Source organism: Oncorhynchus gorbuscha, linkage group LG24, assembly GCF_021184085.1.
Source record: "Oncorhynchus gorbuscha isolate QuinsamMale2020 ecotype Even-year linkage group LG24, OgorEven_v1.0, whole genome shotgun sequence".
Classification (NCBI taxonomy): domain Eukaryota; kingdom Metazoa; phylum Chordata; class Actinopteri; order Salmoniformes; family Salmonidae; genus Oncorhynchus; species Oncorhynchus gorbuscha.
The window spans coordinates 26,890,953-26,913,597 of NC_060196.1; the positions used below are offsets into that span (position 1 = coordinate 26,890,953).

Here is a 22,645-nt window from a genome sequence, read left to right on the forward strand (position 1 = left end):
GAAGGGGGATGTCGTAAGAATAGCACGCACAGCAGTTTTCGAATCGGGGTGCGAGTACATCGTGCAGAGGAACGCACACTTCCGTGAACCTGTCAGAGGTGACGTAGTGCTGAGCCCAACTACAGGATTCATTGAGAAGCATAGGCCAATAATCGAATCCCCATCAGGCTCTACAATCCAGGAACAGAGTCAGTGAAAGTAAAAGGGCGCTATTGCTGGAATCCGTTCGGGCTGCAGCTGTTGTTCAGCCCACTGAACTAGTCTCGTCTCCCCAGCGGTTTCTTCTCACTTACAGTTGGCGTATACGGAGAGCTCTGCTGCACCAAGTGCAGACGAACAAAGTAGGCTTGCTCAACTCCTTAGTGCCTATGGGGACATCTTCTTTACTGAGCCCACTGATCTTGGTCGCACTGGTTTTGTACAGCATGACATTCGAACGTTGCCTGGGCCACCTGTGAAGCAGCAACCGTGGTGGATGGCATTTGAAAAAGTAGCTCAATGCAGACCAGCAGTTCCAGCAAAGTCTTGAAACTGGAGTAGCCTCTCCAAGCTACGGCAGCTGGGCTTCACCGACAGTCATGGCACGCAAAAAGGACCAGACATACCATCAATGTGTGGACTACAGGGCTCTAAATGAGTTACTGTTAAGAATTCATATCCACTTCCCCTGTATCCAAGACACTCTAGATACCCCGTGGACAGCCAAATGGTTTAGCGCGGACTTAGCATCAGGGCCCGTAAAGCAGCCACTTTCTACAGCAGGAAGGGCCTCTGAATGGAATGTGATGCCTTTTGGGCTCTAACGCACCAGCGACGTTTCAACTGCTAATGAACCATGTCCTGTATGGAATGCAATGGGCGACCTACCTAGTATATCTAGATGACATCATCATCCTGGGAAGGGATGTCACGGAGATGCTCCAGTGCCTGGCAGTGTTCTGTCGGCTACGCCAAGCCAACCTGAAATTGTAACGCTTCAAGTGCCGTTTCTTCCGCCGACAGGTAACCTACCTTGAACACATCGTTTCCAAACACGGCATCACCACAGAAAATTCAAAAAGGTCCAAGAACGGCCCCAGCCTACCGGTGTTTCAGAAGTCTGTCAGTTCGCCGTTCTGACCTCGGACTAGCAACTATTTGTCAATGATTTTTGCTGATGGAGCAGTCTTGTCCCAGATGCAGGACGGTGAGGACCGCGTACTAGCGTATGGGAGCCGGCGGCTGTCCTCCACCGAGCAAAACTATTGTACTACACGGAGGGAACTACTGGCAGTAGTGGAGCTCACTACACACCTCCGTCAATACCTGCTCAGAAGACTCTTCATTGTGCACATTTACCACAGCAGCCTTTGGTGTCTCATAAGAATGAAGGAACCAGAAGGTCAACTAGCGAGGTGGCTCGAGAAGCATAACTTCAAGGTCATACATCGTCCAGGACGCCGCTATGAAAATGCTGACGTCCTGTCCAAGAGGCCCTGCCGCCAGACTTCCCCCTGCACTATACAGGACCCTACCCAGAAAAATGACTGTTTCAGGCAGCCGGAAGTGCAGTATGACCTTGGCCTCAGCATAGCGGATTACGTTCTGGAAGCTAATTTATGGAGCTCCGCCCAGTGAGGGTAGGAGAAGACCCCATCCTACAGCCTGCACTCCCTGGAGCGGCCTTCGACGAGGAGTCTGGTCATCAGGACAGTGAAGAGGACACGTTGGACATGGAAAATATTTGCCTCACAGACACAAGTGACTCTGTTCTCTTCCATGGATGGACTCTGACATGGGCCTCGTCAAGAGGTGGCTCGAGGAAGAACAGGAACGCCCATCATCGGGGGATGTCGCCTTTGGGGCCAGAGACTATGTACCGAAGGTGCAGGGTTTTACCCACAAATACTCCTACCTCATTGTGTTCCGGAAGGACATTGTGAAGCAGATGCACGACAGCCCTGTAGACGGACACTTTGGCGTGGAACGCACACTTGCCCGGCTGCAGACAAGACACTACTGGTACCGAATGAGAGAGGATGTCACACTACGGTGTCGTACATGTACCAGCTGTGCCGCTAAAGCCAGACCTCCAAGGAAGCCCCAAGCACCTATGGGGACTGTCCGCGTGGGAGTACCTATGGAGAAGATTGCCATTGATCTCATAGGCCCCATGAACAAGAGAGAACGCTACATATGGGTGGTTCAAGACTTTTTCACAAAGTGGGTGGAAGCTCATACATTTAAGTGCACCAATACCAAGTGCACACACACTGGTAGACAAATACAAATCATGTGTTTCACACACATAAAGAACATTTAGATATTAGATCACAGTAACTTACTGTATATATCCCACACCCATGATAGGCATTTGAAAAACGCTCACACACACACACACTTAACGTACCCCTGCATGCAAACACGCACGCACACACTCAATGGGTCATGACGATGGAGTTCAGAAAGGAGACATGCTCCATGTCCCGTTAGCAGACAGAGAACAGTCTGTTAATACTGGCCCTGCTCGACCCACACACACGTTTTGTTCTTCAAACCTCATGGGGACCTAAAATTGATTTCTATTCAAAATCCTATTTTCCCTAACCCCTAAACCTAACCTTAACCAAAACCTAATCACTTACCCTAACCCTGATTGTAACCATAAACACCTGAGCTTAAAATAGAATTTGTCCTCAAGGGGACGTGGGTAATGTCCCCACGAGGGATCATTTCCCTTGTTTTACTATCCTTGTGGGGACTTTGGGGAATTTTAGGTCACCACAAGGATAGAAGAACCAACACACACACACACACACACACACACACACACACACACACACACACACACACACACACACACACACACACACACACACACACACACACACACACACACACACACACACACACACACATTCAATAGGAAAGGAAAAGAGAGTGAGAGAGAATAACAGAGAGAGAGCCTGTTCATTTGTTCTTGGAAACAAACTGCTGTTAAATGATTTATTTGTTCCCTTGCATTAAGTAAATTTGCTCATTAAAAAACATCAGCGAACAAAATCAGCATGACCCAGAGTGGGATGAAGTAGGTTGCCAGCGACAGGCTCACTCCACTCCCACCACATGCTGGGGAGAGCGCTCTCTCCCGCTCTCTCTCATGGGTAAGTGGCTTTACAAGTACATCCAAACAGACGTTACACACACTTGCATGAGAAATAACACACATTAGCTCATATCCACTAACTATCGGACACACATATGCACTTGCGCACACACACACTGCAGTTTTTCAGAACTGGCTAAGCTCCCTCAATAGGTGGAAAACAGCACAACTTTGCAGTATAGCGGTGGCAAACGGAAAACAATGCACCCTTTCACTACCCTAATTCTCTAGGGTGTTTGTGCCTTTTGTGTGCATGTATGTGCTTCCATACTGTATGTGTGTGAGCCTGTGTGTGTGTGTGTGTGTGTGTGTGTGTGTGTGTGTGTGTGTGTGTGTGTGTGTGTGTGTGTGAGCGTGTGCGTGTGCGTGTGTGTGTGTGTGTGTTTGCTAGTGGATGTTTGCATACATTATGTGAATGTGTTGTGCTGCAAGTGTTTTTGTGTGTGCACATTTCCGTGTGTGTGTGTGTGTGCGCGCAGATTAGTATGTATGTATACACCACAACCTTGACAGTGACACTCATACAACAGTTCACCGAGAAACTCACACCAAGATCCAAATCAATGCTAACATCGGCGCCTGTATCTCATCACTCACAGAGTGGTAAATAAACAATGGTCGGTACAGCCGAGACAGAGACAGGCGAGATTAGCGGCGGCCATATTTTCTGCTGACGCCCCTTGAGCGTGTAAACAAGACTGTTGCCCTCAGAGCAGGAGAGACGAGGATGTAGGAACTCTTTCGTTAAAAAAAAACAAACGTGTTTATTTACTTAGAGCAGTGAGCAACATGACGGGGCCGTTAGAAAAGGTTCCACTGGCTTGATAATGGCTTACATTTCCGAGGTTTTTTTTGTTGCTGGGTTTCAACGTGTTTTACATTTAGAGGGTTGGGCTTGTGGGGAGGTCACCTGAGCTGCCTAGCTCAGAACTGTGAAGGGCCCACCTGGGTGATGCGTGGTACCCATTTTGTACCAGAATGCACTCCAAACATTGGCAGCTTGCCACAGTTGGTTGGGAACATTGGGTTCTTTTGGTAGCTCCGGGGCCATTTCTAATGCTGACTATGCACTGATTTCAGATCACTCTGTCAACTCCCCTCATAACCTGAACAGTTCTTTTCCACCCTTAACAACTGATTTATGATCAATTCGCCCTACCCATCTTAATTACGAACATAAGAACTGGTATGGGGCCAGTTGTGTTAACACAAAACCTCAGTCACCATAACCCGGAGGGGATGCTGGTGCCTGAACAAATCATGACCGTTCACACCCAAAACACTGTCGGAATGATATCTATTCAGATGCCAGAATGACCACAAGTATAAACATAAATAGAGAGCAAATAGACTACAACACTCCCTACCAAGTTACAAACTGCCTCTGGAAGCAACGTAATGGTCTGGGGGCTGTTTTTCATGGTTTCGGGGCTTGGCCCCTTCGTTTCATTGATTCTAGCCGATTCGGTGCTTCCAACTTTGTGGCAACAGTTTGTGGGAGGTTCTTTCCTGACAGTGCACAAAGCGAGGTCCATACAGAAATGCTTTGTCGATCGGTGTGGAAGAACTTGACTGGCCTCCACAGAGCCCTGACCTCAAACCCATCGAACACATTTGGAATGTGAATTAATAATGCACTTGTGGCTGAATGGAAGCAAATCCCTGCAACAATCTTCCAACATCAAGTGGAAAGCTGTTATAGCAGCAAAAGGGGGGGACCAACTCCATATTAATGCCCATGATTTTGGAATGAGATGTTCAACACGTAGTGTATGTTGCTGGAACGGAGCAACTCATTGTGTCAAATGTTTTGAGGTCTGTATAATGCACGTCAAATACAGTTGGATTGGATTTGATTAAAAGCCATAGTACGTTCCATTCCAACACTATCATCCCCATCTGCCTATACCCGAGAGAACAAAGTATTTCACTCTTTGACCACCAACGCAATTATAATCACAAAGCATTAACCTTAACTTAAACCCATCTACCCTTACTTATACTTTGAAATTATGAACATAAAGACTTCATGGACCAGGTCATCTTAGTTAGCAATATTGCCACTTTATACCATGGTTTCTAGCGTGGTTTTCTACCAACAGCCTCAAGTCAAGTCCTGAGAGGAATGTGTACAGAATATGGGTACTGTTACGTTGTAGCTACAGTTGGATTTGATAGGATATCTTTCAGTGTGACCGACTGTCCTTTTTAAAATGCAAAACTCTAGAAGCGGACACTGAAGCTGACCTTGTGTGGGTCAAACCAATAGAGACAAGTTTTCTTTCTTCCCAAAACACAGCTCATGTAGTTCATACAAATGTAGTACATCCAACAGTCAGTGGCAATGGAATGGTATAGCTAAGATGTGGCCATGTCTTCCTGTTGGACTCTCTAACACAAACACAATACCAAATTGTATTATGTAACCGGTCCAGTTATTCAATCAATCAAATGTATTTAGAAAGCCCTTTTTACATCAGCGGGGCTTATACAGAAGCCTAAAACCCTAAACATCGCAGATGTAGAAGCACGGTGGCTAGGAAAAACTACCTAGAAAAGGCAGGAACGAGTCCCCTTCTGGCTGTGCCTGGTGGATATTAGGGCAAGGAAATGGGGAAACCTAGTCAGTTGTACAACTGAATGCATTCGAATGAAACGTCTGCATTTAAACTGAATCAGAGAGGTGCGGGGGGGGCTGCCATAATCAGCACCCAGGGAACAGTGGGTTGACTGCCTTGCTCAGGGGCAGAACGACGGATTTTTTTTTTTTTTCCTTGTCAGCTCAGGGATTCGATCCAGCAACCTTTCCGTTACTGGCACAAGGCTCTAACCACTAGGCTACCTGTCAATTATACGAGTACAGCTTGTTCTTCAAGATGTTCAAATCTTCGTTCGGTAGATGACCAGCAGGTTCAAATAATAATCAGTGGTTGTAGAGGGTGCAACAGGTCAGCACCTCAGGAGTAAATGTCAGTTGGCTTTTCATAACAGAGGTCGAGACAGCATATTGAGTGTGGGCGTGTTTGCTTGAGGATCTCATTCCCCAGCCAGAATTGTGCCCAAACACTGTTGAATAGGTCTTTTAACAGAAGACTAATGTCAATAGGTCCCTCTTGACCCTACCGTAATAGTCTTTTGTCTCTAGAACCTCTGGTCTTCATGGCAGAAATGGAGCCTTTGTAAAAGTGAATGCTGTTCCCGCTGTAAAAGTGCAAGCAGAATATTTTTTTTTGTCCTCCAACACCAACTCTCCATCCCATTCTTTCTTTCTCGCCTCAGGTTTGATTACCAGGAGCTGCTCCACAACTCCACCTTTTGCCTGGTTCCTCGGGGGCGTCGCCTGGGCTCCTTTCGCTTCCTAGAGTCTCTACAGGTAGGATGCTAAATACGGATCACAACACCCTAGCATGGTCCTGGAAGAATGCCAAATACTGCTCATAATACACGGGCACGGTCGCAGATATGGGATTTGTTTGTGCCGTCTTGCCAACTCCTAGAACTCCTGGGACCAGGCTACGTGTACGAATACACCTCTGAACAAGATTATGCATTGACGTGTATTGTGTTAGCAGTTGCACTATTAGTATCATAGCCACACTGTCGTATGAATGTATGTGTTCTACTAATGGGTACAATTTAAGGTTAAGGCGTTAACCATGATGGTGGTGTTGACTGATTTGCAAAAAAAAAAGGGGGAGGGCGGGGGGGAGTATTTGGTAAATATAACATTGAATTGGTTGGTCTTTCATTAAACTCAGCTTCAATAAACCATGTAGTTAAAGAAATAATGATATGGCACAAACTGTGTGGAATTACCACCCATGTGGATGTTATGGTGATGGAGCTGTGTTCACGGTTTTACCTACCAATGAACCTCCCAGACTCTTGTGTTCCCTGGCCCCCTCTCCTTCTCTCTCACTGAGTCTCTCAATGGTCCGGAAGCTTCCATAGGGTTGCCAGCCTGCCACACTGCTGATCTAAGCTGAATGGGCAAATCCACTGAACACAGGGCTTGGCAGGGAAGCTCACACTCACACAGCTAACTCATTCCTCCTCCGCACTCCCTCCCCCGCTCTGTCTCCTTTGCTTTACCATTCGGGCCAGTCTGAGATTTGTAAGATCTCCTTTTATTTTTTGTGCCAGCCCATAAAAGAACGTGCAATTACCAGTGTGGCAGGAAACTTATTGTCTGCGTTCCAACTCTTGGTACGTGCACGCACGCGCACACACACACACACACACACACACACACACACACACACACACACACACAGACCCCGATGCTCCTCTCTTCATCTCCTAATGTAAACAACAACACACATGCCCACATGCTGAGCTGCACTGGGATCTAGACAGGGGAATGCTTCTTAGTTGGTCCGCTTCACTGCACCATTTCTTTGGGGAAGTGGCTCAAGCGAGCCCCAGGCTTCACGTCAGCTCTGGAGGCCTCAACATCTGGCTTGACCCTGTTACCTGGAGCGTAGCCTAGCGTAGTCTGCATAACTGCCTTGGTGAGGGCTGGTCTCTGGTGAGGCAACCAGCGGAGCTTCAAACCGCCAGAGGGGGAATCTCAGTCGGAGTCCTCTGATCTCAGTCTGTAGCTAGTTCTGGCTGCTCTCTTGTGATTTAATTAGAAAAGTAAATAAAACCATCAACACCCAGGACTGCAGCTTGGAGAGAGAGGGAGGGAGAGAGATTGAAGGAGGGAGCTGAAAAAAGAAGTAGAACACCAAAAACCTGACTGTCAGTAAACAACGGGGATACGGCAACATCAATCTCAGCTTTAAAAAATATGATCCATTATACCCCTCTTCTCTCTCGCTCCATTTCACTCCTTCTCTCGCCATCCTCTCTGTGTAGTGTACTTAATTAGCAGACTAGGGGTCTGTTAAATCTCTGTGCATGTGTGAGAGACGTAGCAGAAATGTGATCTTTTTCTCTAGGGCCTCAAGGGGCTCCTGGGACAGGCAAGATAGTAGCTGTGACTCATGCAACCTCCCCAAGAGAGTGTCACACACACACACACACACACACACACACACACACACACACACACACACACACACACACACACGTCATCGATTTCATTATCTGCTCAAACTGCCTTATTGACGTACCAGCTGCTACTATGGTGGTATGTGTCAGAGACGAAGCCTGGAAATCTAGACAACATATTTATATTGAAAAATGGCCCGTCTACCACAAGCAGAGCAGATGACCAATGGTAGCATTACCACTGACCCTGCCCGTTTATGTTCTTGTCACACTGACCCACCCATTTCCCAGTTGAAGGATTCTCTTACGCGTACTTCTGCTGAGAACAGAGTATTCAGTCTATTCTCTCTCGCTGTCTCTAGGCGGCGTGTATTCCAGTGTTGCTCAGTAATGGTTGGGAGCTGCCCTTCTCTGATGTCATCCAGTGGAACCAGGCTGTCATAGAAGGAGATGAGCGATTGCTACTGCAGGTAACACACACACACACACACACACACACACACACACACACACACACACACACACACACACACACACACACACACACACACGTTCACAACAGGTCTGGAATCAATTGTTTGAACCCAGTTGATACAGGAAATAACCTAACATTCAGCTAACCAATACCCCCCCACTCCCCCTATAAAAAAAAACATTTTCATTTTGGAAAGGACATGTTAAAAATCATAGAATTGACTATTAAAAATGGAATTGACCACAACAACGTTAGGCCCATGTGCGCTCGCATGTACACACACACACACTCCCCCTCACACACGTGCCCCGGTGGTTAGGGATTTGGAAATTGAATTTTGAGGGAATAAAGCTGGTGACAGGAGGTTGAATGGGTCCAAGCACATCAGAGAGTCAGGAGACCACTGAGAGGTGAATCTCTTTCAGATCAAGAGATGTGAGAGAGGAGGAGGGAGGGCCTTTGCTTCCTCAGGTCCCTATCATTAGAAGAGCGGTTATATGGTAGACTAGGTTCTAGGTGGAGTCAACAGGCTACCTGACTGGCCTTTTAACATCACTGTAGAAGATGCAGACTTCCCTGCTAGACTAACTTGATTTCACTCTAATCAAATCACATTACTTTATCCAAAGTAATCGCCTGGTGTAGGCTTACCAGTTAGGTGAGTCTATTCGGTATGTTTCCCATTTCTTCAGCTAGCCGACACATTCATAGTAGTTTAGGAGAATGAACGGGGTGAATTTGGGCTATTTTCATTTGGTGCCAATGGAGCAAATCTTTTTTACTTTCCTCTACTAGAGCGTAGTGTCATCATGTAACATGGAACTTGCCTGAAATGTTGGTTTCAGGTAAGCCATGTGCTATATTTTTATTTTATTTTATTTTTACCTTTATTTAACCAGGCAAGTCAGTTAAGAACACATTCTTATTTTCAATGATGGCCTGGGAACAGTGGGTTAACTGCCTGTTCAGGGGCAGAACGACAGATTTGTACCTTGTCAGCTCGGGGGTTTGAACTCGCAACCTTCCGGTTACTAGTCCAACGCTCTAACCACTAGGCTATGCTTCCGCCCCCTAAAAACAGATGTAGGTGAGCTAGGATAGCTGCCGGGCACCTTTCCTGAACCCAAGCTCTCCCTCTTGCAAAACAATACCATTGATAGGGGATTTGACTCTGGATGGGTTGAGATAATGTAGCTAGTCCCTGACCACTTTCCCCGTCTTCCTCCATAGTAAGGGTTATTGACTGTCAGTGGGTTGAGTCAAGTATAAACTGCTAGGGGCTGTTTAAGTGGTTCAGAAGGTTTACAGCCACAGGTAAAAATGTAACACACTGTAAGAACATTTTATTCTTTTACCAGGCAGTGTAGAAAGCAGTGTAGTTCTATGAAGCACATTTCATTCGGGAGATTCTGATTGTATGCAACGCGATAAAACCTTGCCTGCTCTGCCCTCTCACCTTTGCTCTCTCAACCCTCCTTTCTCAACTTGCACCCTCCCTCATCTTCCGCTCTACCCCAGGTCCCATCTACAGTGCGCGCGGTGGGAAATGAGTGGGTCCTGGCTCTGAGGCAGCGCACTCAGATGCTGTGGGAGGCTTACTTCTCCTCCGTGGACAAGATAGTCCTCACCACACTGGAGGTTGGTGAGGAGTCCTGTTAATTAAGCACAAAACGGGAGAAAACTGACAAACAGTACCCGGCCATTGTCCAATGCTTGTTTTTGTTTTTCGTGGCATTTTGTTGTTGTTGCTGTGATGTGCTCTAATGAACACGACCCAGGAACTAAGAGAGAATGGATTGACCTCAGATTCATTTGTATGGGATTGTTTTGGATTGGGTGTTTTGTTATACTGGCACCGGCTGGTCAAAGTGAGGAAGTGCATGTACTTAAGATTGCTGTTTTGTATTCTTGAGGTGATTACTTCGGTTTTACACACAAAGTTGGCCAGCCCATATGGACATCGATAATTCATGTTTGAACTAATGGGTACATCAGGGCGTTCTCCCCTCAAACGTTCTCACCTTGTCATCTCTCTCTCTCAGATAATCAAAGACCGGGTGTTCTCCCACATCTCCAGAAATAAGTACATGTGGAACGCCTTACCAGGAGGCCTGCTCGTCCTGCCAGAGTACTCCACACACTTGGCCCACTTCCCCTTCTACTACCTGAGCTTAGGTAGGGAACCACACCAGACTGGACTGGTCCCGACTAGTTCAGACCTACCTGACTAGACTGGCTCATCCATATAATTATACCTCATCTATAGGGTCTCCTATAATAAAACAAATGTATATTTCATAAAGTTTATAATCATAAGTATACAAAGCAAATCTAATATTTGTCTCCTACAGTAAATGTTACTTTCAAATATGAAACGCTGTACATGATAGATTGTACTTTAACTAACTTCTCCTCCTCGTTCCTTCCTGTAGGGGTCAGTCCAGGTCAAGAGTTCACCGCCATCATCCATGCCGTCTCTCCGTTGGTCTCCCAGTCTCAGCCAATCATGAAGCTGCTTCAGGTGGTTTCCAAGTCCAAATACTGTTCACAGGTGAGTGTGTTGGTGAATAAGAGGTCATAGGTAGCAAACAGACTGCTCCATATTGCTTCATTAAGCCTATTAACCCTTATGCTTATTGTGTCTCACTCTATTCCCTCCCCCTCTAGATCATCATCCTGTGGAACAGTGAGAAGCCGCCGCCCCACAGGAGTAAATGGCCACCCATGCCTGTCCCCCTCACTGTGACAGACGGTAGGAGGAAGGTGAGTGACAATGACGTCGCCAAATCCCAAGTAAGGCTACAGGAGGGGCAGAATGAAAGTCATTCCTGTCTGCCTCTCTCTGTAAGTCTACCCCCCCACCACCAAACCACACTGAATCTATGGGAGTAAAATGCTTCCTTTGTCACTGCTTGTCATTCACACATCCGTGACATTGACTCATCCTCTCTCTCCCCGTGCCACAGACCTCAATGGAGCAGACAGTGTCCCTGTCATTCCTTCATTATCCCAAACACAAACCAACCACTGTCAAACTTAACAAGGAATGGAAATGACCATCTCTCTCAATTCCCCTCTCTCCAGACGAGCAGTCGTTTCCTGCCCAACGTGGCCATAGAGACAGAGGCAGTACTGAGTCTGGATGAAGATACAGTCCTGCTGACCAGTGAGGTATGACCTTCCATTACAACTATACACTGTGGCAGAAAACACACACACACACTTTACCCATGTACTGTATTCACTCTTCATGCAGGTAAACTTTGCCTTCTTGGTGTGGAGAAGTTTTCCTGAGCGTATCGTGGGCTACCCCCCTAGGAGTCACTTCTGGGACCCGGTGAAGCATGCGTGGGGGTACACCTCCAAGTGGACTAACGAATACTCCATCGTTCTGACGGGAGCAGCCTTCTACCACAGGTACTGTAACCATAAGAGTCCATAGAATGGGCCTCCCCATTCAAATGAACCAGTCAATTTGCCAGCCCTTTCTATGGATTGTTTCTATGACTACCATCGTGTACAGCTGATCTGACACAACAGAAAAACATAGTAAACCAACAAAGACCATTAAACAGATGAGCTGTGGCTACTTGAAGCCCTTACATTTTGCCCTTAGAATGTATTACCAGGCTTAATGTACAATATCCCAACCAACAACTATTTCCTTGCCATTTTAGTGATCACTTTGTTATCTGACCCTTCCATTACCTCTCCATCAGGTACTATCACTACCTGTTCTCCCACTACCTGCCCCCCTCACTACGGGCACTGGTGGACCGCACTTCCAACTGTGAGGACATCCTCATGAACTTCCTGGTTTCCTCCGTCACCCACCTGCCACCAATCAAAGTGGCCCAGAGGAAGCAGTACAAGGAGCTGCCCAGCCCACAGGTGAGGCGACACCCATCGATGGTGAATTTGACCAATGAGCTGCCCAGCCCACAGGTGAGGCCACTCCCATCAGCTGGATGTCTGACCAATGAGTTATTTATTGCTGTAGTTGTGATACTGTATATAAAGCATAACATTTGTCCAAAAAAGTTACATCACATTTTTCTCAAATTTTAAGATCAACCAATACCAGAATGACTTGATAGACCGCTTATTAACTAGGGTTAGACTTGTTGAGAGTTCAACCTTTTATAAGATGTATTTTTACACAACAATAATCATTAAATCCCTCGCCACAGATAGTCGGTTATTGCTACATAACAATAACTTGCTCCGGTTTATTTTTGTAAAGATGAGATTATCCCAGACCGTATGTCACAGTGGCGGTTATCTCATCCGATTCTGTCAGACTGGAGATAAGAACCCTATTTGTAGCAGTTCCCTAGTTTTCTGACAGGCAATACACTGTACAACATCCTTATCAGCCTATAACGAAGAATGAGAAATTGTGACACCAGTAATAGTCTACATTAGCGTACATTCCCACGGTATACAGAACCATAAGTCCATTTGTACATCCCGTCTGTACGTTAATGTTATGAGCGTACGACAACCTGGGTTTCTAACTCACCCTCTTCTCTCTCCACATCTTTCATCCTCCCAGGGTACGAAGATGAGCGCTCCGTGGGCCAACCCAGAGCACTTTACCCAGAGACAGGAGTGTGTGAACAGCTTTGCCAGATGGTTTGGCTACATGCCCCTGGTCCACTCCCAGTTCCGCCTGGACCCCCTGCTCTTCAAGGACCAGGTGTCTGTCCTGCGCAAGAAGTACAAGGACCTGGAACGTGCATGACAGGGACCGAGACAGAAACACTGTGTGGAGGCCTGGTCTGGTGGTTAAATGTAGACAGAGCCTGGTGATAAAAGGAGGGAGGGGACCTAAAGCTAAGAGACTCCGCCTCCAGGGATCTGAGACAACAGGCTATTGGAGGAGTAAACATATGGAGGAAGCCTTATGTCCTCGGTGGAAGATGCCACTCACTCCCATTGTGGTTTGAACGGAGTGGAAGGCACCAAGTGGACAGTTAATGGTGCAATGCACTCCAGCTGGTGTATTTCTACAGTACACCAGAGAGTTGAGAATGTCGCATAGCAATTGGTTCATTCCACGTAACTATAAGACCAATAAAAACAGTGCAAACGGCAGATTTCAAAACATGTAGACTTCTGACATCACAAAGCATCACTTCAACTGCATTCACCAGACCCTTAAGTATCCAAGGCAAAGCAGACATTTCTCACAATGTATTTATTTTGTAGAAAGACTCAGTAACCTATTGCTTGTGCTTTCTCAGAGATCATGCAGTGTACAAAAATAGATTCGCACTTCCTCAGCAGTCGGCATGCAAGGTTCTTAACCCTTAAGGTAAGCAGGGGGGTGTTGCCCAGCACTCAGGAAGCTAACCTCAAGAATAATGCTAAAACACACAAACGCCTGAGATAAATAGCTGCCAGTGGCGATGAGATCCCATTGTCTTCAACTCAGCTTACAGGTGACAGTCACTAATTGGGACACAAAGAATAAGGGCAGATTTTTTTGCTGATACTAGATCAGCCTTTTGTGCACCGAGTAAAATTCACAACACTGAATTCAAGTTTATTTAGCTGGTCCTGAGTCAGTGCTTACCACTCAAAAGGCAGGAAATTCACCTGAGGCTTGGCAAGTCTGAACTCATAATATCGGAGTAAAAAAAAGAAAAGAAAAAAAAGATACTGACAGTACAAAACATTTGTAGTAAACTCAGTTCATTCAATGTCTCTGAAAGCACCATACTGTAAAGGTTGATCACCAAAAGCTTCTAGCAGTCTGTCTCACACAAGTACAACAATGGTTGGAGGTACTAGGGCCAAGAGTTTCCTGGGTCAGGAAAAACCCATGGCCCCTAGTTGGAGGGCATCGTGAAGTGCAGTGAGGGAGAGTTCATCTGTGATATCATTTCCTGAGTGTCAGCATTGCGTTGACGTCCCATAACAGGTTCCTCATCTGGTCCATCAGAATCTTCATCTCCTGGTTTTTCTGCCTCATCTTCTGTGAGAGGGACCATGACACACCGAACCCAATCAGATTCAAGGAAATGTAACATCTCTGTACTAACTATTGGTTGTCATCCAACAAACGATATTGAATCAGTAACATACAGACGAAGTGGACACGTCACAAACCTCCAGCACTTCTAGTCTCTCCTGGCTTACAGCCGGACTGCAGGGCTCCACTCTCACAGGGGCCATCTCCTCCCTTACATATGGCACCAGCTGGAAAGACAGATGTGTGATACACTAAGTTCATCACATCATTGGCACACATAAACCAACTACAAGACAATATACTGTCAAAGGTGACAAAGTACAGACAGACAGAAAAACAAGTAGAGCTTGTGTATAGCCAGAAAGACAAACACTAGAGGGCCGACCCGAATCGTACTGTGCTGGCTCGGATATTTCATTTTTCACGTGATCCATACCAGCATAGTTCCAGCAACTATGGTGAATGCATAACCAAGCCAGCCCAGTACAGCTTGGATAGACTCAGTAGAGCGAAAGGTCAATGGAATCTTTTTTTTTTTTACATAGATTTAAATGAGCCCTACCTCTGAGGGTTCTTCCTGCAGGTCAGAGGTCATCTCAACACAGCGTTCGTAGAGAAGGCGGAGCTTGCGAAAAAGCAGGGCCAGCTGACGGAGGTGCTCCTGGAGTTTCCCGAAGCGGTCCTGATACACAGCCTGGCTCTGGGTCACCCCGTTAGGCAACTGATAGATAGGGAAAGAGGGAGGACAACCACAGAATGACGCTAAATAGTGTGTATCTTTTTGAACGTTGGTAATACACACACACTCAAAAGTTACGCTTCCATGTTTTTGAAAGAAAAGCACATTGTGTCCATTAAAATAACATCAAGTTAATCAGTAATACAATGTAGACATTTAATGTTGTAAATTCCTTTTGTTGCTGGAAATGGCTGATATTTAATGGAATATCTACATAGGCGTACAGAGGCCCATTATCAGCAACCATCACTCCTGTGTTCCAATGGCATGTTGTGTTAGCCAATCCAAGTTGATCATTTTAAAAGGCTAATTGATCATTAGAAAACCCATTTTCAATTATGTTAGCACAGCTGAAAACTGTTGTCCTGATTAAAGAAGCAATAAAACTTCTTTAGACTAGTTGAGTATCTGGAGCATCGGCATTTGTGGGTTCGATTACAGGCTCACAATGGCCAGAACCAAATAACTGTCTTTTGAAACTCGTCAGGCTATTCCATGTGAGAAATTGCCAAGAAACTGAAGATCTTGACCAAGCTGTATACTACTCCCTTCACAGAACAGCGCAAACTGACTAACCAGAATAGAAAGAGGAGTGGGAGGCCCCGGTGCACAACTGAGCAAGAGGGCAAGTATTAGTGTCAAGTCCTCAACTGGCAGCTTCATTAAATAGTACCCGCAATGCTGGCCTTCTAGGCAGAGTTGCAAAGAAAAAGCCATATCTCAGACTGGCCAACAAAAGATTAAGATGAGCAAAAGAACACATACACTGGACAGAGGAAGATTGGAAAAAAAAGTTATGGACAGACGAATCTAAGTTTGAGGTGTTCAGATCAAAGAACATTCGTGAGACGCAGGAAAAATAAAAAGATGCTGGAGGAGTGCTTGACGCCATCTGTCAATCATGGTGGAGGCAATGTGATGGTCTGGGGTGCTTTGGTGGTGGTAAAGTGGGAGATTTGTACAGGGTAAAAGGGATCTTGATGGCTATCACTCCATTTTGCAACGCCATGCCCTGTGGACAGCACTTAATTGGAGCCAATTTCCTCCTACAACAGAACAATGACCCAAAGCACAGCTCCAACCTATGCAAGAACTATTTAGAGAAGACGGTATGGTACGTAGGAAGAAGTGCCCATCAAGCCAATCCAAATTGTGGGAGGTGCTTCAGGAAGCATGAGATGAAATCTCTTCAGATAACCTCAACAAATTGACAACTAGAATGTCAAAGGTCTGCAAGGCTGTAATTGCTGCAAATTTGAAGGACACAATTATTATTTCAATTAAAAATCATTATTTATAACCTTGTCAACGTCTTGACTATATTTCCTATTCATTTTTTAACTGATTTCATGTATGTTTTCATGGAATACCAGGACATTTCTAAGTGACCCCAAACTTTTGAATGGTAGTGTGTGTGACACACTACCAGTCAAAGGTTTGAACACACCTATACATTCAAGGGTTTCTTTATTTGTATTATTTTCTACATTGTAAAATAGTTAAGACATCAAAACTATGAAATAACACACATAGAATCATGTAGTAACCAAGAAAGTTAAAACAAATATATATTTTATATTCTTCAAAGTAGCCACCCTTTGCCTTGATGACAGCTTTGCACACACTTGGCATTCTGTAAACCAGTTTCACCTGGAATGCTTTTCCGACAGTCTTGAAGGAGTGCCTACACATGCTGAGCATTGTTGGCTGCTTTTCCTTCACTCTGCGGTCCAACTCATCCCAAACCATCTCAATTGGTTTGAGGTCGGTGATTGTGGATGCCAGGTCATCTGATGCAGCACTCCCTCACTCTCCTTCTTGGTCAAATAGCCCTTACACAGCCTGGAGGTGTGTTGAGTCCTTGTCCTGTTGAAAAAAAAAATGACAGACCCACTAAGCGCAAACCAGATGGGATGGCGTATTGCTGCAGAATGCGGTCGAAACCATGCTGGTTAAGTGTGCCTTGAATTCTAAATATATGAGTGTCAGCAGCAAAGCAACCCCCACACCATCCCACCACATCCTCCATGCTTCACGGTGGGAACAACCATGCGGAGATCATCCGTTCACCTTCTGAGTCTCACAAAGACATGGCAGTTGGAACAAAAAGTCTCATTTGGACTCAGACCAAAGGACAGATTTCCACCGGTCCAATTTCCATTGCTCGTGTTTCTTGGCCCAAGCAAGTCTCTTATTATTGGTGTCCTTTAGTAGTGGTTTCTTTGCAGCAATTCGACCATGAAGGCCTGATTCACGGAGTCTCCTCTGAACAGTTGATGTTAAGATGTGTCTGTTCCTTGAACTCTGAAGCATTTATTTGAGCTGCAATTTCTGAGGCTGGTAATTCTAAGGAACTTATTCTCTGCAGCAGAGGTAACTTGAGGTCTTCCTTTCCTGTGGCGGTCCTCATGAGAGCCAGTTCCATCGTAGCGCTTGGTTTTATCGACTGCATTTCAATTTCAAGTTCTTGAAATGTTCCACATTGACTGACCTTCATGTCTTAAAGTAACGACTGTCGTTTCGCATTGTTTTCTGAGCTGTTCTTGCTATAATATGGACTTGGTATTTTACCAAATAGGGCTATCTTCTGTATACCACCCCTACCTTGTCACAACACAACTGATTGGCTCAAACACATTAAGAACAAAATAAATTCCACAAATGTACTTTTAACAAGGCACACTTGCAATTGAAATGCATTCCAGGTAACTACCTCATGAAGCTGGTTGAGAGAATGCCAAGTATGTGCAAAACTGTCATCAAGGCAAAGGATGGCTACTTTGAAGAATCTCAAATATAAAGTATATTTTTGGGGTTAATACATGATTCCATGTGTTATTTCATAGTTTTGATGTCTTCACTATTATTCTACAATGTAGAAAATAGTAAAAATAAAGAAAAACCCTTGAATGAGTAGGTGTGTCCAAACTTTTGACTGGTACTGCATTATATATAAATAAATATAATATATATATATATATATATATAGTATTATTTTGAATCTCTATGGGGGGGGGGGCAGACAGCACATTCTTTAACTCTTTAACTAACCTTAATTTCATCAGGTGAAATATTTCTCCCCAAACCCCCATAACAGCAGACATTTGAATGAGACATGGATTTGAATACATATGATGTGAAAGCATAATGTATAAAATTAATGTGTCAAACCTTTGGGAAACACTGGCATTACCTGTGTGGCTCGTGTGATCTGGAAGATCTCCATGGTGCGTGTGACGATGTCCTGGACGGTCTCCTGGCCGATTCGACAGAGGAACACAGGGGAGATTTCTCTCAGGGCTCCCTGAGGGAGCATGGCAGGCTGGCCGGGGCCTAAGCCTGGGGGCAGGTGGGACTGCTGCTGTTGGGAGAGCATACCAGCCAGACCAGGCCCCTTTTGAGGTAATGGTGTAGCCATATGGGACCTAGGGAGGGGAAGAGGGACTCAAAGTGGAGGAAGGGAATGGGGAGGGAGGTCAAAGGGTGAGAGGGGGTGTGGCACAATGGAGTTCACAGGTAAGCAAACACTCATTTGCAAATTTGCACAAGAAGCTTTTATCAAATATAAAAATCAAAAGGATATTGCTTTACTGAAAAGATTTGTTAAACCAAGCTAAAGATATTTGGGGGAGGCATTAACCCGTGTGGCTCAGTTGATAGAGCATGGCACTTGCAATGCCAAGGTTGTGGGTTTGATTCCCACGGGGGACCAGTACAAAAAGTATAAAACTGTGGGCTCTGGATTAGAGTGGTCTGCTATATGACTACAGGTGTTTTCACACTTGGTCTCTTTCAGACAGTTCGCTTAATTTGTCTGCAGTGTTGGAACTCGGCCTCTCAAGAGCCATAAAAGCGAACCGAACTCAGACCACCTCTCGAGATGGTCTCAGTTTGGTTTGCTTTTGTAGCTCTTTTGAGGGGTCAGAGTTCCGTTCTGTTTCAGGGCAATTAGAACACAAAGTTCCCCAGGTTCACTTGTCCTCATTCCCACACCACACACTAGGCTACTGCAACACCGTTTCCCCTGCCATAGCCCTCCACATTGGTGCCACAAAAAAGAGAAAATTATGATGAGCAGTAGAGGTCGACTGATTAAATCGGAATGGCCGATTTCAAGTTTTCATAACAATCGTAAATCGGTATTTTTGGGCGCCGATTTGCCAATTTTTTAAATATTTTCACATACCCTTATATAACTAGGCAAGTCAGTTAAGAACACATTCTTATTTTCAATGACGGCCTAGGAACGGTGGGTTAACTGCCTCGTTCAGGGGCAGAACGACAGATATCCACCTTGTCAAGCTCGGGGATCCAATCTTGCAACCTTACAGTTAACTAGTCCAACGCAATAACGACCTGCCTCTCTCTCGTTGCACTCCACATGGAGACTGCCTGTTACGCGAATGCAGTAAGCCAAGGTAAGTTGCTAGCTAGCACTCATCTTATATAAAATAAAAAAAATCAATCATAATCACTTGTTAACTACACATGGTTAATGACATTACTAGATATTATCTAGCGTGTCCTGCGTTGCATATAATCTGACTGAGCATACAAGTATCTAAGTATCTGACTGAGCGGTGGTAGGCAGAAGCAGGCGCGTAAACATTCATCCAAACAGCACTTTCGTGCGTTTTGCCAGCAGCTCTTCGTTGTGCGTCAAGCCTATCAACTCCCGAGATGAGGCTGGTGTAACTGAAGTGAAATGGCTAGCTAGTTAGCGTGCGCTAATAGCGTTTCAAACGTCACTCGCTCTAAGCCTTCTAGTAGTTGTTCCCCTTGCTCTGCATGGGTAACACTGCTTCGATGGTGGCTGTTGTCGTTGTGTTGCTGGTTCGAACAATACTAAAGTGCCTATAAGAACATCTAATATTCAACGGTTAATGAAATACAAATGGTATAGAGGGAAAAAGTCCTATAATTCCTATAATAACTACAACCTAAAACTTCTTACCTGGGAATATTGAAGACTCGTGTTAAAAGGAACCACCAGCTTTCATATGTTCTCATGTTCTGAGCAAGGAACTGAAACGTTAGCTTTCTTACATAGCACATATTGCACTTTTACTTTCTTCATCAACAGTTTGTTTTTGCATTTTTTAAACATGTTTCATTATTTACTTGAGGCTAAATTTATTTTATTGATGTACTATATTAAGTTAAAATAAGTGTTCCTTCAATATTGTTGTAATTGTCATTATTACAAATAAAAAAAATGTTTAAAAAATTGGCCAATTAAATCGGTATCGGCTTTTTGGGTCCTCCAATAATCGGTATCGGTATTGAAAAATCATAATACATCGACCTCTAATGAGCAGTATTGCAGAAAAAACATGATTAGTAATTGTCAAGGATGCATAGAAATTCTAAAATGCATGGAGTTTTCAGTTCAGATAATTTTTTTGCAATATGTGATCTATAGGCTAAGAGAGCATCATAAACTGTTTATTCAATTGTTGGGGTTGAATAGTGTGAAAAGACAACCTATTTGGTGAGAATCACAACAGAGCTAAAAATGGATTTTGTACCCTTAAAGGGATGGTAGCCTACATTGGGTGTACAATTTTCAATTACAGCATTATGTAATCTGTTAACAATAATATTTACAAGTTAAAAGTATCTTTTGATTACAATTATTATGACTAATCTTTTAAGCAAATGCAATCGATTAGCTTTCAAAATGTAAGTAGGTATATGGTATATCTAGCTGTCCAATAACACATTCTGATGGAATAGCTTGTCCTGCACTTTGTAAAAACCCAGTGTATTGAGTGAATGTTGGGAAAAGATCTTGGTTCCTTTCTAAACAGAGCAATGTGAATGCAAAGATGACTCGGATCACAAAAAAAGGTGAAGTGAACTGGCAAAAGAGTTGAGTCCTCGTTTAAAAGGCAAGGCCGGCTTGAATACAAAGAAACAGCTCTTTAGCTTTTCGTTTGTTTTTACCACACAGTTCACTTTAAAAGAGGACTATGTCAATGTAATTAACAGCACCCTTGTTATGCTAGCTACTAATTTGCTTGCCCAATAATGGACTAAATGAGCTTAATGTTACTCATTATGGTCCAAGGACCTTGCACGTTGTTTAAATGAGAATTGGCTCTGGAAGCCAAAACAGCCAAATACTTCCATCTACACGTGAATCGATTCTCAAATGCGGTACTGTTTCTAGAAACATACATCCCTGTACTTTCAAATCACATCAAAAATAATCTCACAAATTCAAAACACACACCGTTTTAACCTTTTTTTGAACGATAGGCTCGGAGAGGGCGGGGCGTGCCTGCCGATTGGCTACAATTGCACACTATTGAGTACCGAAGACGAATGAATTCAACGACTCTTCTGTGTAATGGGATTGAGTCTCGACCGAGGGCTACTAAGCTAACGTTAGCTAGTTATTCAAGAAATACAAACGTGTTTAAATGAATTGTATACCAAAGAGAATCATGAAAGGTCTAGACTTGGATAGCGTCGACTCCCGCTTAGCTACATTAAACAAGCGGCGTGATTATGTTAGCCATAGCTAGCTAGTTAACGTGTTAGCTTGCTAAATGATGAATTAAATACTGTGAAGCACGCTAGTGAAAAGTTTTTTTTTAAATACATCAACTTACGGTGTAAAATGGTGTCCTTACAATTGTCAGCTGTGACTTATCGTAGCTACGTGTCTGTTTTATTTGTAAATGTGTTGTGCCAACGAGTCAACAGCCTCTTTCAAAGAAGACAACCGCGTTAGATTGTCAAACACGTCACTTCCGGCTTCTATGGGACTGTAGTTGTACATTTATCCACTAGGGGATAGTACAAGCATAGAGAGCACTGATGGGAGGCACAGTCCATATCTTGAATTTAAGGCATACCATAATAAATCACAATTCCCAAACTCAGAATTGTCCTACAAATAAGGTGCCATCTTATTCAATAAGACAGTGGAATAAAGAAATATACACTCTTACATTCAGCAGTACTATCCATAAATAAACTGATTTGTTATAAAGAAAAGAAAATGTTTGTTCTATTAATGCCACAAGTTATAGCATTTGTAAATGCAGATGTGTGCAGATATTGTCTATTGAGTCCAGATATTGGTTACTTTTGATAAATAACTATGGAGAACCGTCGTAACCTTTTGTACAAGGTGAGTTTAAGTGCCTTAAACTTCAGACAGACACAGTGTAACACGGGTGGGTGTTACACTTCAGTCTGTCACGATCGTTGTAGTGAGGAGACCAAAGCACAACTAGACATACAAAACCCTAGATGAGACAAAAACACACATACCACCCTCTTCACACCCTGACCTAACCAAAA

At 44.4% G+C, this 22,645-nt stretch overlaps 2 protein-coding genes across 6 annotated transcripts in view; one reads left to right on the forward strand and one right to left on the reverse strand.

Annotated features, from left to right (window-relative positions):
• The window catches only part of LOC124012587 (exostosin-1c-like), a 75,834-nt gene extending 62,122 nt beyond the window's left edge, over window positions 1-13,712 (forward strand). For 4 of the 5 annotated variants that reach the window (XM_046326364.1, XM_046326366.1, XM_046326365.1 and 1 more), the window contains exons 3-12: window positions 6,425-6,518; window positions 8,503-8,610; window positions 10,134-10,253; window positions 10,658-10,790; window positions 11,048-11,166; window positions 11,283-11,378; window positions 11,700-11,786; window positions 11,872-12,032; window positions 12,335-12,560; window positions 13,171-13,712. In XM_046326364.1, the coding sequence (XP_046182320.1) occupies window positions 6,425-6,518; window positions 8,503-8,610; window positions 10,134-10,253; window positions 10,658-10,790; window positions 11,048-11,166; window positions 11,283-11,378; window positions 11,700-11,786; window positions 11,872-12,032; window positions 12,335-12,560; window positions 13,171-13,359 (1,333 nt within the window). In that variant the 3' untranslated portion in view covers window positions 13,360-13,712. The remainder of the gene's footprint in view (window positions 1-6,424; window positions 6,519-8,502; window positions 8,611-10,133; window positions 10,254-10,657; window positions 10,791-11,047; window positions 11,167-11,282; window positions 11,379-11,699; window positions 11,787-11,871; window positions 12,033-12,334; window positions 12,561-13,170) is intronic. The other variant, XM_046326367.1, reaches the window with a different exon arrangement.
• A 425-nt stretch (window positions 13,713-14,137) lies between these two features.
• On the reverse strand, window positions 14,138-22,083 carry LOC124012588 (mediator of RNA polymerase II transcription subunit 30-like). Its single transcript, XM_046326368.1, has 5 exons — window positions 21,949-22,083; window positions 18,525-18,756; window positions 15,155-15,313; window positions 14,730-14,819; window positions 14,138-14,595 (listed from the first exon to the last, which is right to left on the reverse strand). The coding sequence occupies exons 2-5, from the start codon at window positions 18,747-18,749 to the stop codon at window positions 14,500-14,502; spliced, it is 570 nt and encodes a 189-aa protein (XP_046182324.1). The 5' UTR covers window positions 18,750-18,756; window positions 21,949-22,083; the 3' UTR covers window positions 14,138-14,499.
• Window positions 22,084-22,645: the final 562 nt, after the last annotated feature.